The sequence below is a fragment of the Daphnia pulex genome, chromosome 8, assembly GCF_021134715.1.
Source record: "Daphnia pulex isolate KAP4 chromosome 8, ASM2113471v1".
NCBI lineage: Eukaryota > Metazoa > Arthropoda > Branchiopoda > Diplostraca > Daphniidae > Daphnia > Daphnia pulex.
The window spans coordinates 8793859-8813512 of record NC_060024.1 but is presented as its reverse complement, the minus strand read 5'-3'; the positions used below and the strand labels follow the sequence as shown (position 1 = coordinate 8813512).

Here is a 19654-nt window from a genome sequence, read left to right as displayed (position 1 = left end):
AAGCAGCGCGCAGCGCAACTCTGGTGCACCAAGGCACACGGGAGAAAGGTTCCTCTTGGACATTTTCTAGTATATCTCTCGTTCCTGTTTCAAAATCGTGCCAGTTGGTTTCCGCTCCTGCTGCTAGCTGGGCTGCCCGGCTTTTGATTACTATACATACAGTCCGTTTCTCTGCTAATATTTACTACACCGAGTGTGCTCGTTATAGTGGCCGTTCACATCTGATAGAAAACTAAAGAAACTCGGTTAAGTTTGAACCTGAAATTTGAAAAAAACAAAAAATATTTTTAGTTGGAAAATTCCAAGTTTAAATTAAAAAATGATTGGACACCATAACTGCTGGGCTGTTGTCTTGTTGACGGTGATGTTGCTGGCCAAGTCGTCCAGAGGCCGTCATCCAAAGTCGCTGGCCACGCTGTCCAATTTGTACTCGTCATCTGATAACGACGACGACTCGGATGGCGAATCTTTTTGGCTGATGGCCTCCGACTCGGCAGCGACGACCAGCCGGCCAGCCGAGTCCAGCACCGATAACGTCGCCAAAAATCAACAACAGCCGGAGCAGCGCTGGATCAAACCATCCCCAAAAGGTTCCATAGAATTCTATATAATAGATATAATATAATTATAAATTTAAAAATCCATTTCTTCATATATTGCTTCTATATAGTTAATATTATTAGCAGTTAATTTGCATATATAATATAAGGGGACAGTGTCTATGAATATATAACGTTTGATGGAGCTGCGGACGGAATGAAGAAGGAGTCCATATAGAACAGGACTTTCCACTCACGGGGATTATTTGCCAGGCAATAGAGAGATGGTCGTCGACGAGCGGACGATATGGATCGCGCCCACCCAGTTCTCCGCGATCCGCTCGTTTCAGCCAATAATGGACCGCAAAGGACAGCCGGCCAGACATACATATATATCACGTCCATTATGATACTATACAAAAGTTGACTATTCTGATGCGCTGACTGGCTCCGCGGCCGCGTCCTTTATAACCTAAACATTTAAATCGAGGCTCATCCCCTCTCCCGTTGGTATAATATATTTATCTATTATATACAGAACCAAATGTATTATATAGTTGATATCAAGACTTGGCCATTAGACTCTCGGCTCCGCGCTCTGCTCCGATATATACATACAAGAGATTTCAAATGATAATTGGATTGTTAACTATATATATAACTACAGGCTGAAAGGTCGCCATAGAAACGCTTTTGGACTTATTAGATTTATAGATTGATGCATCAACTCCGTTTGTATATAAATACAACAGCTATTTTTATTTTATTTTCTATTTTAAAATATTCAAAGACTTTAAATAATTCAAAGAAGCGTATTTATACATTTAGCTGTTTGCGTATGCCTACATCAGCACGGTCTCCGACCATCGATTTCCTTCTTTTTCTGTGTATACATCTAAATGCGTATAAAAACGTAGTAAGAAGCCGAGCGTGTACATAAAAGATTTTTCTCTTTCTTTTATTCTCTCTCTCTCTCTTGCTGGCTTATTATATTGACTAATCGAGCGGGCGTGAATCTTCTGCTTTTTTACTCCGCTCTGCTCTGCTCTTCTCGTCGCATGTGTATATCCCATCAACAACTTGTTTCCTGTTTCCTCTTTTCCATCCTCTCCATCAGCAGCATAAGCAACCCTCTTCTGCTTTCCCGCGAGCTTCCTTATTTTTCCCGCATCAGCAAGCTGGGCGTTGTTTCTTTTTAGAAAATAATGTTATAATCTTGTTATTTTACATCTCCGTCAGCAGACTCCTCGTTCCTTCTCCCACCGTTAGAGAAGCTTATCATTTATTAGAGACGACTGATGCATTTGCATACATGCAAATGAGGACGCGCGACTGATAATGTAATTCCGCGCCAGCGTCTTTCCTATATTTACGCACCGTAATGGATGTTCATATTTACACAAGGCATTCAAAATATTGACTAAAAATAAAATAATAAAAAACTGCGAGGAATATTATACAGTAGAACTGCCACACCCGATTTAGTGCGCTTAAACTATATTTAACCATCGACCAATATTACCTAATGCTAATAATATATGCCAATATAAAATATTCTATGCCATAATGGTACCGTACTCTAATGTAATGGGAGAATGTAATATAACCTTTTCCGACCTCTTCTAGGTTGATTGCTTGATTTATATATAGAGACATCATAGATCGATTGGCGTCTATATAAAACATTTATTTATTATTATGATGGCCGATGCGCGAGGTCGCCATTTCGCGGTTGGCCATTTATCGTCACGTTATACCGGCAAACTATATATTGGGCAATATCCAAGTGATGCGCCTCATGCCCTCATACGCGGCCTCATATCTCGACAAGTGTCTCCACGTCTATATAATCATATTATCACGATTCGTGTATGCGTATAACTTGCGCGGAATAGAGATATCGCCAGGGTCATCGGGTGCATCAAAACAGAAAAGGTCGCAGTCATCAGTTGCGCAATAAAAAACTATTGCGCACATCAAACGCGTTCAATACCAAAGTCGTAAAAAACGCGCCAAGAGTTGACGATCAATTTCGCGAATATCCTTCACGAAGTATATTGCATAGCTAAAAAATAGACATCAAGTTATATACATAATATTCTATTTATTTATTAGGCTATAATATAATATATCAGATGTCTAAATATATATTTCTGCGGTGTAAATAGAGACGCATTAACACGGTCAATAATATTATATAGCCAGCGAATCAAGCGGGTCTGGACTGATTAGTTACATAGCCGGGATATCGAATTATTTTCTTGGTCTGTAGATCTATCCATGTCTAAATTTCCCGGGCCGCTTTTTGTTGATTCCCTGATGGAAATATTAAGTTTCTCCGATATAGATATAGGAGAGATGTGAGAACAAGTATACTGTATGCCCAGCAGCAGCAGCCAAGCAGCCCAGCAGATCACGGAATTGTATTATATCTATGGGAAATAGTACACAATGTCTGAGATAGTATATATATTCCATCAAGATGCCGGACGGTTGTGTGTGTTCTCTCTCTACAAGACCTTTTTTCTTCTGTGATGTCTAGACAAAAAGAATAGAACTTTTATTTTTTTTCCCTTTCCATTTAGACAATATAAAAGAACCTGATATTCAATAGCTGCTGGCCTGTATACAAGAACATATAAGAAGGAAGCCTCGTGAGAATGCAACCATCACGATTGCTGCTGCTGTACGCGCACACAACAAGAGCTCATCCTCTTAGACGTTAGTTCTCTGGTGGGTCCTCTCCCCGTAGGCCTTTAAATCAGACCCAATCGCCAGCTACCGTCCATTTCCTTTAGATACATTCAAGTGTATGTTGGAGCAATATTCTTGATTGTTTGTTGTTGCCTATATGGATTCTTATATAGGTCTACGTTATATACTAGGCACAGGTCTATTTTTTTATTTTTACCGAGTTGTCATTTAAAAAAAAATAAATATAAAAAGACAACTTTATATATTTGATTTTTTTAAATAAAAGGCCCACAGCGCTGTATAGAGATTTTGCAATCGGCAAGAAACAGAGCGTCTATATATTATATGGATCTGGCCTTTATTTTTTGGGAGGGGTGTGTCACATGGTCATCGGAATCCAAGAGATATAAGCTGACTTATATATAGCAATCGTTATTTTCTTTTATTTCTTTCGTAAACACATCAGTGCTGTGTGCGCTGGCCCGGTGTATCCAGCTGTCTTATATATATATAGATCGCGCTGCCTATTGTATAATCTTTTTTTTCCGACGATGTTTCTATTATATAGTGAGTAATATCACACGTTATTTCTATTCAATATTACCATCAAATGTATAGCCTATACTTTATATAATAGGTCGTGGATGAGGATGTGACGTTGTTTATCGATTATCGACACTCTGTCAGAGCGAAGGCCCCCCCCCCCCTGTTCCCCAAAGGGACTCTATACGCGGCCACTTAAACACACAATTCATATATTTCATATCGAGAAAATACACACAGCGTCGGCCATCAGCTTTTATGTTTTATTTTTATTTTTTTTTACGTGTTCGTGTCTACGTGTCGAACGTGTTTTATGTCTGAGATAATATGTCTGAGATAATATTCCCCTGGGCGAAATTTCGAAATTGACGCCATGGTCATGGACGTCTCTCGTGTTGATTTTTTTTTTTTTTTTTGTACTAACAGAAATGTCTGACTCGCTTTATTGATCAATCGATTATAATATTGTCACGGTCGGGTTTTCGTCCAGCACTAATGATGCGATCGTCGTTAATAATGTGTTAATGATGAAGCGAGTGCTAACCTGATGCTATGTATTCAATGAGAAACCAAGTGAGAAACAGCCAAACGGTAGCGCAGCATCCACCACCATAATAATAGCCACAAGCCACAAACGCCACAAGGCTTTATATATTTATACTCGTGTTAGAAGACCAAACGTAATAATCCCAAGTAAATAGACACGTAGCTGTATGTCACAACGTTTGTGGGTTCTTGGAATTGGAATAGGAATTGCCGAGGAATCGTCAGTAACATCAGAGTCTGCTGGGTTTGAAGTATAAATAAAGGCTATATGTACGTCATCACGACGCACTGACAATATTATAGCCTATTGATTAAATAAATTGCTGAGCACAATTATAATTCGTATACAAGCAGTTTTAATTTCTTTTGATATTAGATTGCATAAAGTCTATTTTTAATATTTGACTTCTGAAAATGATTGGAAATTGAATAACAATTTTCGTCTGTTTGTTTTTTATTTTATATTATTTCTTGGTGGTGATGACCACGCAGCCCTTCGACTGGGCGACAAATGTTCCAATCTGGAAGACTGCAGCCTCGTGACTCATTCGCAATGCGACACCGGCAAGGGTGGCGTCTGCGCCTGCACTCCCGAACACCCCGTCGAAGGCGGAACTCTTTGCGGACAAGGTAAATATCAAACTCTGATAGAATAATAATGCCTATAGTATAATTACGCGCAATCCATCAAATAATACGAACCGGTAGGCTTTTTATTTTATGTACTGTACGTACACCTATACATAGCAGGTGATTATAAATATATAGCCTACGCGTGCTGCCTGCCTATGTAGGCCAACGCCAGCAACCGGATAGGAACAAAAACAGCCGCAGTATAGGTTCAGCAGCAGTTAAATATATTTGAAAAAAAAGAAATAAAATAATAATAAAAAAGGAATTGTCTGTATATGCCGCATTGTCTGCATCACCGACACAGCGCGCCAGAATATAAAGCGTTGGCTAGGATATTACTAGGCTACACATCGCGTGATTTGTCTGTAGGTATATCCAACGTCCCACACAAAAGTTCTGGGAAATATATCGAAAGAAATTGTGTTCGGATATAGATATACCAGCCTATATATAGCCTAACATATTATTTACTATATAATATTATATAATCTTTTATATTATTGTATAAAACGGGATTCATTTCGTCACGAGCGTGTAGCAATATCACGGCCTGCTGTATTGTACGTAGGCCCTATCTCCGGTTGAAAGAATGAACGAAAATAATCGATCGACGTGCTGAACAAATAAATATTTCCCATCAATAAATCTTTAAAAAAAATATTAGAATTGTCCTTGATGTCTCTTAGAATAACAGAAAATTAATCGATGGAAATCAAAACTATTATCTATAAAGTATAGACCCTCTGTATATATATCTATCCTTTACTTTTGCATGGGTGCTGCTGTGCTGTTGATGTGTCTAAAGAAAACAAACAAAGTCCAACTTCTCTATTTACTCTCGGCATACATATAAAACAAAAAGGACAAAAGTTTTCTTGCCACTGCTGCTGCTGGTCGACGAGTTATATGGGCGGCGGCCATATATAGCTATACACAGCAGCAGCAGTTAGATCGCCGGGAACAATCAGCAACCCAAAACTTTGACAATTAAAAGGCCATATAAAAGGGCTGCGGGCTATATATTTAGAGTAGACGATATATAGGACCTATTAGACAATGGCTGTAGGGCTATACATATACGATTCCCGCGTCAATAACCATTCCCTTTTATTTATTGACAGGGGAATATATAAAATCAACTATATTATATAGCACTTTGATATAGGATAAAATAGTCCGCGTCCTTTGACGTCCTATTTTGCCACCCGGCTGGTCGATATCACCTTCAGACGTAGGCTATATACAAGTTTCGACAGCCGTAAGTCTCGACAGCTTAGACAATTTCAACCGGAGAAGTAAAAAAAAAAAGGTTCTAATGGAAAATTCAATAAAAGAATTCAAAGTTTTTCCAACTGTTTTTTCCCCTTCAAATATAAATAGAACTACAAATGCAAACTTATATGTTGTTACCGTCTCAGTGATGGCCTAATATAATATGCAATAATCTATTAATTCTCAAAACACGCATTCCATGATTTTATTAATCAAGCACAGTAGCACACAGATGTAAATCTCTCATATAGAATCTCTTATATTCTATGTACATTTAACCACCTGACTATAATACGGTTATGGCGTCAGACATGGAATAATTCCACACACACACATCTCGTGGCCAAAGTTGGAAAAAAAAGGACGACACAGCGCCGTATACAAACAAAACCGAAAAAAGAATGTGGCGTGATTTCGATATTTTTTGGCATGCTGATGTGCTTGGCTTTTTTCCTCTCCGTTTCGTTTTTGATTGTACGACTGTCGAGCAGCGCCGCTGAATCGCGCCAACTTACCGCATCATCTATTTTCTTTCTAATCTCTTGATACGAGGATCGCATGCACGCACCCATATTCCTACACGTATCATATTCTAAGATATAGAAGATATAGCCTACGTAATATATAATATATGCAAGGGGGCGGGGGGCCGGTGGCAGCATTGCTGCAGTTATTTATGCTATACTGCTGTGTGCTGTGAATGGCGAGAAAATGCGAGTCGATCTATATCTCATCACATTTATATTGGCTATAATGTGTTTTGTGTTATTATATTAATGTAGGGAGGCAGTTGAACGAGAGTTGCACGTTCAGTGGCCAATGCGAGAAGGGCGACCGCAACATGGAGTGCCGCGATCACGTCTGCCAGTGCGCCTACGACTTCAAAGCCACTTTCTACATGGGCGGCAATATCGTCTGCACCAGTAAGTTTCTATTCAACACGGTCGCATATTATATAATATATTATTTGATGATCTACTCTCGCGACGTCTTTTTCTCTTTTGTTTGATATATTACGTGACTCGATATATTTGACGTTTCTACATACTAGACTCTATTCTATATGCAAAACGAGAATAATTTCAGAATCGCATTCGCGGTTGGTCGCTCCGAAATAACGAACAGCATCTGCATATAAAAGTCAGCCTGCAACTCTTTTAATTTTCTATACAAAGTTTAGACAGCCTCAAATTGATCTAACATATGTATTAGCCTATATATGCGAGGCTTCAATTATTAATTACGTTTCGAAGAATTCATCGAAAGATCAGCAGTATAAAGTATACATGTACGTACATATATAAGCCTTTATAAAGTCTAGAGCAACTCTCTAAAATTTCTATGAAAAGAAATATCCGAAAAAGTCAGCTCTGAATATAAATATAATATTATCTAATTTTGCGTGACGTCTTTTTTGTTTGTTTGTTTGTTTGATGGCGAGCTGCTGCATGGTGGGCTTCTGCTGCTGCCGCTGGTTGTTATGTGGTTCCTCTTCTATTATGCATATACGTGCTGCAGCTGGGGCATTTGTTGCCTGCATGTTATTAGACGCCAACGAGACATGCACAAAAGAAAAGTCTAGAAAAGAAACTATTCATAACTACTCTCTCTCTCTCTCTTTCTCTCTCTCTAGCTCTTGATGTATATGGAGTGTGTACAGTATATGCGAAGAATAAGAGAGCTAGAGCTAGAGAGAGACAGAGAGAGTTGACAACAGTCTATATTATGGCATCAACGTGCCGTGGAACAAATAGAAGACGATAGAAGATCAATGTTTTCGGGCTGTCTGGACGACAGCACGACATCACATATAACAAGGCAGCAGCAGCATAGCGATAGACTAGAGAGAGAGAAACATGCACAGACCAGCGGCAGCTAGTAGGCTATATAGAAATATTACATAATCTCGGCTGCTACCGCCGCTGGCGCGGAAACAAGTCTTTCTAAACATGATTCAATCAAATAATCCCCATAGAATATAAATATTTATTTATTTGACATATAGCCTATATGTATGGCTACGTGCTGAACGATGAGACGTTTCATATATACTGGAAATACGAATTTATACAGCATTAAATATATATAGCATCTAAATAAAGGGCTTATTTTATTCGTCTATTATTTAAATATCTAACGATAAAAGTCATTTCAATAGTATAATATTGACTAGCGCTGATATAACACAAAGGAGAATATGTGTAGAAATATAAAAACCTCTTCATTTCCATAAAATTCTGTCAAAAAGTCATTTAACATTAAAATCTATACAGGCCTATATTCGCCTATATTAACGTTACCATAGTGAATTTAGCGCAGCTATATAGATTCCCAGAAAATGTGATGATGACTTTTGAACAAGTTTCCGGTAGATTTATAATTGCCAAGTGAACGCTATACAACCTTATTCTTGATGTATCTACGGGGTATCTATTGACAACTTTATTGCTGCTCCACTGAATAGGCTATAGCCTATAGCGCCATTCACTATTTGAAAGCTATATTGCTTTCAAATACTATTCTGCTGTACACCACAGCATATATCTCACAGTGTTTCAATGCAGCAAAGCGCAGCATTCGCTATACAACGCGATATAACGTTATACAATCTTATATGATGTCCCCAAGATATATATGTAATCGTTTTTATTCCCGACCACCCGCTGGTGAAAGAAAAGAAGATGCTGCTGCTGAAGAGAGCAAGTTTATAAAGGTTATATAATAGATCCTTTGCTGGCCGGAAACTTTATTCCTGTTTGGCTTTGCTCATCACAAAATACATAACAGCAGGGGAAAGAAAAAGCTGCTGATCTATATCTTGTTTCCTCGCTGTGCTGCTGTCCTGGACAGCGTTTGCTCATATGATCGTGTATTATATCCAGGCCATATAGATACATATCCGCCATTACAGACACAGGAAACTTTATTCGTTGCAATCATCCGTATAGAAATTATCCACTTGAACAGATTCTTAGAGATCTAGCTTTTTAAGCGCTTTATCTACACGTAGCTATGTGTATATAGACTTTTACTGCTGACTTGTCGCTTCTTATTCAAGCGAATATCTACAGTCAAAAATTTTGGCACGAAAAATTCCAAAAGATGCTAGAAAATCAACTGTATATCAAATCTAAAAAGAATCGAATAACTGGCGTTCACAAATTAACGCGCCGACTATAAATGTATGTGCGGTGAGGTGGAAAGTACATACAAGCCCGGTCGTGATGCAATGCTGCTCGTCCGTACGATCGATATTGCTGCTGCTGTGTGCGGCTGTGAGGCTGCCGAGTGGCCAGCAACCGGCCCACACCACCACACACACACACCCATGTATATAGGTATATATATCCAGCAGCACATCATATAATACATTATATATGCGGTTGTTGCGCTGCGATGCTGCTGCTGCGGTTCTTTTGTTATATATTCCCCATTGTGCAGCGTGAGGGAATATATAGCCTACACATACATAGGACGTCTGCTGCTGTTTATACATAAAACAAAAAGGCGCCGCTGCTGCCTGTTGGATCTAATACTTCAGCCACTAAAGATAGAACAAAAGCTGATGGCTGGTGAGGAGGCCGCGTGGAGTATGTAGGCGGGGGCTACATATAGATATATAAGATATATCGATCATTGTTCCCGATCTATATACCGCATTGTCCGGCTTTTGTCTCTGATGCCGGACACATTGTATGTGTTAATCAGTGCAGCTTGTTTCTTATAGCCTTTGTTATATATATTGATATCTATATAGGCTATATAGGGATTATTCCGTTAATCCTTGGTTTGTTATTCTCGGTTTGTTAACATAATTATACATTACGTATAGATTCTTTATATAATATGGGATGTTTTATTTGATGTAATCCTCCGCTGGGCTTTGCGTGTATAATTAGATTTTGGAATCATTTATACGAATTTATTATTTGGATGAATGAAAATGCCGACATAATAATTATTCTTATTATAACAATCGTGTAAAAGGTACGGCTATATCGGACGACATGGGGACTTATATCAATCCCACAATGATCGGAGCACTCAGCGGGTATATATTATTATTTTAAATAAATTTTATTATCACTTAATTGTATCATTATCGAACTAATTCATTGCACTTTGATTTATTTAAGGTTGATCCTCATGTTCATCATCATGTGCGTCGTCCTGCGACTCTTCAGCAAGTAAGTTTTCCATTTATATAGCTTCAAAATAAAATTTGAAATATCCTATACAAGCCTAAAAATCGAATGGGTTTAAATCTGATGATGCTGATGTGTCTTGATGCGCTGCTATAGTCTATACAAGCGGATGAAGTTGGATGGATCTAATTGAATCCGCTGATTAATGAACCTTTATGCTCCGTCTTAACAGAGAGAGCCAACGGGGAGGAGCAAGAGGGCCCTGCTGCTATAGATATAAAATAAAAGGCAGCAGGCGGCTATATTGTTACGTAATCCAATTTAGGACGTGGCCATACAGTATATATGTATAGAGAGAGAGCACCACACACTTTATGGAGAGTCTCCAGTAGATCCAGAGTATATAGTATAGCACATACATTCATGCACAGCAGAGAACACAGCACACACAGAGACGCACTAATAACCGTTGCCTGTGCCCTCAACGTGCAAGTTCATTAGTGCAGGTAGAACTTAAGCCAAAAGTCCTTATATAGCCCACTCCCCGGCAGCAGCAGCAGCCACTGCAGCAAATAAGGCGAATAATTAAGTTGCAGGGATGATGGTATATATAAATCTTATGCTATGGCTATAGCTATAGAATATATATGAGAAACTTAAGCCTATAAAAATATATAGAGCATCAGCATCTTAGCCCAAAACATTATTATATGTATAGTTCAGTAGGTCAACTCCATCATAATTTCGAAAGGCATTAAGTATTATTATATACTAGCTAGACGTACTGGCTGGAATACAAAATATGAGCTTATTTTTTGTTATTAAATCATTTGAATGCAATTTATTGAAATTGAATTATTTTTGGAAACAAACAAACAAAACAAACAGGGCGAGGTGGAGGGAGAATCGAACGATCTTCAACACTCCTAATCCTCGTTTAGCCAACGCGTCGCTCCTGAAAGAAGTGACGACCAAACAGGCGACCGGCGGAAGTCGGCGCAGCAGTTTGACGAAAAGTGGAAGCAGACAGTCGTCCCTGGTATCCATTCCGCATCATCTAGACGCGCCAGGTATAATTATGCAGCCTATTATATAAATCAATAATCTCATCAATTCTAATTTTAAAAAAAATCCGCGATCATATATTTTTATTGGAGCTTATTATTATCCGTTATATAAGTCTGTGTGGATACCCTTTATGATTATCTATATACACATAATAAAAGAATACATTCTAAGTGAATAGACGCCAATTTCCCATGGGAATAATCCATCTGCTGCTGTGCCTATGGGGACGATGTCCTGGCCCATATACAAAGGCAGCAGCAGCATATTATAATATCCTATAGACAGCAGCGCCCGCAGTGCCTCTATAACGTAGTAGTCCAGCTGATGCTTCTGCCTGCTTTTCTTTATGAAATGCATTTCAACATTTCTCTTCTATAAATAAATTCAAACTTTGTGACAATTTTTATCGCGCGAAAATACTTTAGATTGCATTTCTATCGAGGTTTTCCACCAATATCTTATGTGTATGATGTTAACTAGAATTCAATTCACATACTTTATTTATGCCTACACATATTATAGAATCATTTGAACGGGAGATACTATATTCCTGCTGTATATTATTCTATGAGATCCATTTTGAATAATAGGCTAATATATTTATATTCCACTCTAAATATATGCCCCCACTTAAGTCAGCCTCGCACTAATCAAGGATATTTATATCGATACTTATATACATAAGCTATTTACCGATGGCTACAGCCCAAGCGTCCATGCAAATCCCAGATATAATAATAGGCCTACACCGCTGCATAAGCAATTTCCATTTAAGCCGCTTTGGGAGGAGCGAGAAAGGTCAACCGTGTAACGGCCTAGTCAATACTACTAACAAACGTTACACACACACAGAGCACCGCCAGCACTTTCCCCATATACTATATACTGTATCAGACACACATATATATATAAGCACACGCTGCGCATCGTTATTCCGCTTCCGTAATATCAAGACGATCGGTTTCTCGATCGTCTCCTATTGTATAAAAAATAAACACAAATCTTTTATAAACAAAATGATTCCAGTACAGCAGCCCCTCTTTTTTTTATATTTTTAATGTCTACAACGCCCAGCAGTAGTAGATTATTTCTTTTATACGATTCTGCTGTATACAATCGAGTGAATTTCCATGTATCGCAAAATAGCGCATTGAGAATGTGTAAAGATAACCTATGGAAAGAGCAGCGACGAAAGTTCACGGCGTCCAAAAACACTTGCACTTGGTGCAGCACCTTTCAAATGTTCTTCTTGTGTGTATATACTGTATATAGTCTATATAAGTCTCTCAAGACAAAGAAAACCCTTTCTTTTATATATATACTTGTGCTGGGTGTGTGCTGGTGTGTGCTGTGTAGTAGTATATAGGTTATATATTAGATGCCTTGGGGCCGGGGCGCGGTTGTATATTGCTCTCCTCTTGCACACAGCCCTGAGCGCTATATAATACGGTGATATCGATCGCCAGCAGCGGAACAACAACAACGGCACAACACCACAATCTATATATGAGAAGACGACGTATAGCCTATAGACTATATCACTATACCGATGCCACTATGGAAATGGCGAATAAGAAAAGAAAAAAAAATAAGGTTTGATATATCAAGGCTCCATACAAGTTGATATGTAGACGGAGCAAACACTTAGGGGTATTATTATATGTATCTATACCAGCACAGGCCCTACTCTCCTATGTATACACTCCCTCTATATTATTATATAGAAAATCTAGCCAGCAGAAAAAAATAAAGAGAGAAAAGAAGAAAGAAAAAGAAATCAAGAAAAAGCATCAAAGTGTTTCACGCTGATGGCTTTCATAGCACGGCGGGGTATAATATAGCGCGGCCCTGATGGAAAATCCAAGTCGTTGACGTTTTTTCTTTCCCTTCTATTTTCTCTCTCTGCTGTGCTGTTGTTGTTGTTGTTGTAGGCAATATAATGTCAGTTGTATATATATACGTTTATTTTTCTGGTGTATATTATTATGGCGTGTGTGCCGGGATTTATATATATATATATAGGATCGATGGGCCAGCATTCGGGAGCGTCTCGGCGGCCTTCATTGTCGCGTTACGGGCACACTGTAACCACGGCCACGATCGCCACCAGCACCAACGACAGTGGCAACGGCAGCGCATCCACCGAGACCGACAAGCTCCTCGATCAACATCAAATCAGCGTCCAAGTCGATCAGCAGGCCGTCTCCACTGTCTAACAAAACGTGCAATCAAACGACATTTTTTCCGGGGGGAAGAATATAGAAGATATTATACGAAATGATAGATATAACAGCAAAACAAGTATAAACGTGACTGCAATTCATCATCAACAATCGCCGAAATACGTTCGATGTACATATATCTTTTCATTGATATAGATTAACTAGAGGACAAAGACAATGCTGTCCTCTCATTTATATAATAACATTTCCGAACGGTTTGATTTTAAATTCATTATTCTTCACACATTATTTGCCCCCACGTAGATTTATACAGCACGCATCATTCGTCAGTGTATTTATTATTATATTTATTGGTAATAATAACAATAATAATAATATACAATAGATCATATAGAATTTGAAAATATGTATATTGATCATTATGATGGTGTGCGGTGCCGCCCTGCCCATGTTTCTGTGCAGAATGTATGACATCATGCCGCATCCTTTCGCATTGTCATTTTTTATTCGTCTTTTGGATCATCGTCTCTCATCAGCTCTGTTGCCTTCCCAAAATGATTCTCCCATCGTCCTCGATGTTACAACATGGCTATATTAGAAATTTCAATTCTCAATTCTAATTATTGAAGCAGAGATATTATAAGATTCTAATTTTTAGCTCTCGATTTTCTTTGAATTTTTCTTTTCGTCAAATTTATTTTCATGAAAAGCTATCAATTTCTTTTGACTCGTAAATTTTGCTGCTCTACAGCCATACACTATACATGTACCATCTTCATGTGTTGAAATATTCATGGCATGTCCATCGCCAGCAGCAGCAGGATCATTTATCAAACTGCAAAAAGCAACGCCCTTTTTTATATCTATTTCTCTTGTTTTTTTCTTTCTTTCGAAATAATAAATTATACACTTCTTGGTATTTATATATGTTGCCCGCCTGGCCAGCCACAGCATATATATCACTCCCAAACGATGTGTGATGTGTTCGTTTCATATAAATAATATATATACATAATTATATGTGTATAAAAAAAAAGGAACAATTATTGTAACATGTGAACCGCGGTTGAGTCCTTCCATCCCAAATCAGCTTCGAAGAAATTGGGTCTTTTTTATTTTATCATTATACCTACTAATATTAGCTATTATATTCTATAATTATACATATTTGACTTTTGAGAAAAAAGCTTTGCATGTCGTGAATTTTCATATTTACTATTCCATTTGATTATTCCTGACCCAGCTCATTCCCGTTTTCTAATATATTATATCAAACGTGTATTCAAATTCACTCCCTCTTTCTATTTTATCAAGTGACATTTATTTGATATAAGAAATAATAATGATAAACAATTCTTCTTTTCTTGCGTATAAACAATTTGAATGATTGCGCAGTGTACATATATACTAATAACGAAGCAAATTTGATTGAAAAAATTGCCCCCTAAAATTTTTCAATGTTTTACATTTTTCGCTTGTTTTTTGATTAAATTAAAATCGAAATTTCAAATTGAAATATTCCACGCAGCACCAGATACGAACAAAAAAAAACCCAGCTAGCTGTTGAACATTTTGATGATGATGATTACAACTATGCTGATATAGTCAAATCAAATCATTTGAAATTGTGCTGAATTATAACATTGAATAACTGCTGATGTGTCACACCATGATTTCCCCAAATTTTCACCGTTTCATTCCCCTGCTCCCCTGAAATAATAAAATAATAACAAATAAAATTCATCTTTTAGTTCAACAAAATTTTTCAGGATTTTTTTTTAAACTTTAAATTGGGCGGGATCTTGGAAACCAAATATAGGCTAAAGCCCAGTGTATTGCGTGAACACATATCTGCTACGAAACTTGAATTCATTTCCACGCAATAAGCCCAGCATAAAATCACGCCAATAAATGTGTATATATAGCGACAGGAACTATATAATAATACGTTTTCCAGATGTTTTGCCACTGGATTGATAATATTATCCGTTTTCGCTCTGTCTATTTCCGTACCTTATTATATACCAACGTCCCGTTTATAGACGTTGAAATTCAAAGTCACGTAAGTCCGACCAAGTCACGTCCATAACATTTATACAACCGCCCTGCCCGCGGTATACGTAGGCTATAGTATATAATATCAAAGTTGCTGCGCGTCGACCAACATATCGACAGCACGCGCGCCCACGTCGCCCGCCCGCTATAGGCTATCGCGTCAAAAATGAAATCTGACGCACAAATGCTGTCTACATATAGTTTTTGTATTATAGACTTTGATGTTCCGCGCTATATCCTCTCTTTATATTATTCATATGCTGTGCTATAGGCTACGGAGTACGAATACATAGCCTGCTGTAGGATATATATATATTTACTCTAGTAGGTATATTATATTTTATATATATTGAGGGCCTATTCATCGCGCATACATACGCGGGAAGGACTGCCTATTTCACTTTTCCGTTGCTAGCGCGCTGGCTTTTGGAATTTGAAATGAACACGCTCTTTTTTTTATATGCTGCTTTTTATTATTCCGTTGCTATAGCCGCACAGTGTATGTATATATGTATGTATATATATATATGCGCTGGCGAAGCGAGAGTATAGAACCCCAAGCAACGTATATATGCACGTTGCACGGCGGGGTCGCCTTTTCTTTTCATCCGAACTCTTGTTTGATCAGCAGTTCGCCGTGCTCTGTGTAGACGGAATGTACGAGCTTTATATATCGTAATCATTTACATGATATGCAAATTCACTCAGCTGCACATATTAACAGTAGAGACCTATTAAGCAGTGATGGGGAGTATAATGATAAAATATAAGTTAGATTTACTGCTACTGCTGCTACTAGGCTACTTACTGCTAGGAAGAGGGGAGCTAGTTGGCAGGGTCATTTTTTGTGAATTTGTTTGAATTTTTTGACCACACGTTTTGCAAATTAAATGAATGAATCAGATTCAGATTTCAATTCTTTATGAATATTATGGATTTGTATTTGTTTACAATGTTCATTTACACGAAATTGTGAAATTGAGAAAAAGTGCAAAAAAAAGTCTGCCAACTTGCCCCACCTACGGGGTAAGTTGGCAGCTGACGATTCTCCATTGCTCCAAAATTTCTAGGTCGAATTTTGAAAACTTGCAACTCAGCATCTCGTGAGAAATCTGTATGCCAACATGCCCCTTAAAATTTCTGCCAACTAACCCCACAGGGTGCTTTTCGAACAAATAAATTGATAACTAAATAACTTTTTAATGTAGAAATGTTGGGTTTCTTTTAAAAATAAGACAAACATTAATTCTTGTTTGCTCGGGTTTTCTGACACTCTTAGAGTTTTATACTATGCGAAAAATGAAAAGTGCTGAGAGACCAAAAAAAAAACTTTTTGCCGTTTTTTTTCTCTTTTTGCTATAACTCCTGTTTGGGAAGTCGTATACTTTTGAAATTTTGTATGAGCCATCTTGGTGTTGTCTTTCATATTTGGTGTAAAAGGCTTGATTTGTTTTGGTCTGTAAGGGGTCTAACTAGCAAAATGCCAACTTACCCCACCTGCCAACTAGCCCCCTCTCCCCTACTATATAGCCTACATACATGTTATACACACGAACTTATTTGGGAAGAAAGTGTCACTATCAACTGATGGGCATAACTTTGTTGTACTGTAGAAATTTTTGATGCTGGTATTATGCGGCGATCGATATCGGGAAAAAATATTTATAAGAAAATTGATTTTGGACGATTATATTTGTTGCAGACGGCTGCTAGGTAGGCCTACAGCTCATCTAGCACAAAATCTGGCATCACAGAACTTAATACGCGCTCGAATCTAGCTCGATATATAGCCTTTGTCTATCTTTGATCTTATGCATACTATGCAAGCAGTAGTTTATTAGCGTTTATTAGCGCTTGGTGCGCGTGGAAAAGGTCGATTAATACCACACACAGCATCAGAGATAAAGATATGGCTATTTTACAATTAACATAGGCCTATTTTTGCTGGTCACTAAAACCTAAGACATCAAAAAATATATATAATATATACAGTACCTACCCGAAGTTTGGGAACGCGCTAGCGCGCGCGAGAGAACCTTATGGGAAATGCGTTTTTTCTCAGCGTTCCCAAAAATCAAATTTTTGTCCGATCGCGACGAATTTTGTTTTGGTCGTAGCCTTTACTGATAGCAAAAAGGCTAATAATAAATAATAAGGCAATTTTTTTTAAGATTTTTTCAATAAAGAGAAGGGTAGGTTTGAAATGGATCCCTAAGTTTGGGAAAACTCTATAGAGCTCCCTGCAAATTAGGGTACTTTGAAGGGAGATAAGTAGGGGAGACTGGAGTAAAACGGGACGGTTTTCGTTTGCCCCCTATATCTCCCCAACTAATTCTTTAATTTCGTTAAAATTTTTTTTTATGTATTCTTTATTGTAATGTACCCCCCATATTTTTTTTTATAATTTTATAATAAACCATTTCCCCATAAAAGACCTTTAAAGTTTACTCAGATTTATGGGAGGAGCCTATTTTTTGGGGTAAGTGAGGACACTGGGGTGGGTGGTAAGGGACGTCCTCCGTTTTCGCCTTAAAATTCATTAATAAAATTGAAAAAAATTGAAAAAGTGTTCCACTGCATAGACTCTTTGAGTTTATAAATGTTTCAATTAAATTATTGTGTTAATGAACCTTTTTTCTTATATATACAAAAACCCTTATGGAGCTGTAGGACATCCTGCGTTGCTAGGTCAGGAAATCGAGCCTCTTAAAAATGCTGTACGCTGATTGGTCCGTAACTGCCCCATTTTAGGCAAAAACGGCTGTCCCAAACAACCCGATTATGACTCTTTTTTTAAAAAGTTCATACCGTCTAAACAAATTGGTCTAAAATTCTAATTTTTGTTTTAAACGATCAAGAAATGAATCAGCTTCATTTCAATATTAAATTTACATGCCATTACCGTTTATTTGTTTCTATAAACATAAAATGGCGGAGACAAAAATTTATAAATAAAAACCGTTTTTTTAGTTTTGTCAATAACTCATGCAGTTATTGACAAAAATCAACAAAATTTCATGCCGAAGTAGATTATACAGATTTACATAACATACTAAAAATTTTTAAAGTTTTATTAACATCTACTATTTTCCCCCCCACTGTCCCTTTTGACCCGGTGTCCCATTTTACTCCAGTCTCCCCTACAGATCGAATTAAGATAGGAAGACGCGTAAAACTCTGAAATGAAGAGTTTTACAAGCTGAACAACAGCCTTCATTTTCAAATTTTTGCGTCATATTGAATTTTGCATTTGGGAATTGAAAACACCTTTTTTGTTTCGGCCCTTTCTAGTCCCTTTCTTCTCCCCCCATTTCCACCCACGCCGAGTTGTCACCCCTTCACAAGCGCGCGTTTCCTCTGTTCAACAGAGAAAAAGACGCACGGGGTGAAAATGGGGGGGGGAGAAAGGGACATATAGCACATATATAATTTATGCTCACTTTTGATTTATGACGATGGTTTCGAACAACGATTCGAAGATGGACTGCGGAATGACTTTTCGGTTTGATGTTCGTGAAACAAGAACAACAAAAAAACGGGACAGGTAGTTGGCATTGCCAACAATTTCGGCATTGTCCAATACGTATTTTTTGAATTCATTAACGCTCCGTTATCCATGCAGCTATCACAGTACTCGTACTCCATGTCGACATTTGCGGTCGATCCTAGATGCGCTGGATTCTGGCAGTGAACTCCGTGTGGTTCATTAAAAAATTTAATTTCCTCAACAACACCATTTGACGGTTTGTAATAGCCACTGTTGTTTATGAGCAATAGTGTGTCTGTTTGTCCTTACAATAAAAAAGAAAAATTTGATTTTAAGTTTTACATCACGTTTTATATTAACAGTTAGACGAGCGCACAGGATCCGCTGACTTTTCCGGCCGCCACGTCCCTTCTGGAGAGGACTACACATAATTCGAGCACGAAGTAAAAATTCTCAAAGTAATTGAAATCTACTATGGTTACATTGTAT

The 19654-nt window shown here is 37.8% G+C and overlaps 1 protein-coding gene across 1 annotated transcript; it reads left to right on the top strand.

Annotated features, from left to right (window-relative positions):
• The first annotated feature begins 55 nt into the window (after positions 1–55).
• On the top strand, positions 56–15366 carry LOC124199727. The gene is made up of 7 exons (XM_046595651.1): positions 56–590; positions 4815–4952; positions 7010–7150; positions 10215–10278; positions 10364–10414; positions 11261–11442; positions 13463–15366. Exons 1-7 carry the CDS (start codon positions 320–322, stop codon positions 13654–13656), a joined length of 1041 nt encoding a protein of 346 aa, XP_046451607.1. The 5' UTR covers positions 56–319; the 3' UTR covers positions 13657–15366.
• The last annotated feature ends 4288 nt before the right edge of the window (positions 15367–19654 follow it).

Coding starts and splice junctions, on each gene's coding strand:
- LOC124199727 (XM_046595651.1), top strand. CDS start 320: ATGATTGGACACCATAACTGCTGGGCTGTTGTCTTGTTGACGGTGATG. Junction 4,953..7,009: donor CGGAACTCTTTGCGGACAAG/GTAAATATCAAA, acceptor ATATTAATGTAG/GGAGGCAGTTGAACGAGAGT. Junction 10,415..11,260: donor GTCCTGCGACTCTTCAGCAA/GTAAGTTTTCCA, acceptor CAAAACAAACAG/GGCGAGGTGGAGGGAGAATC.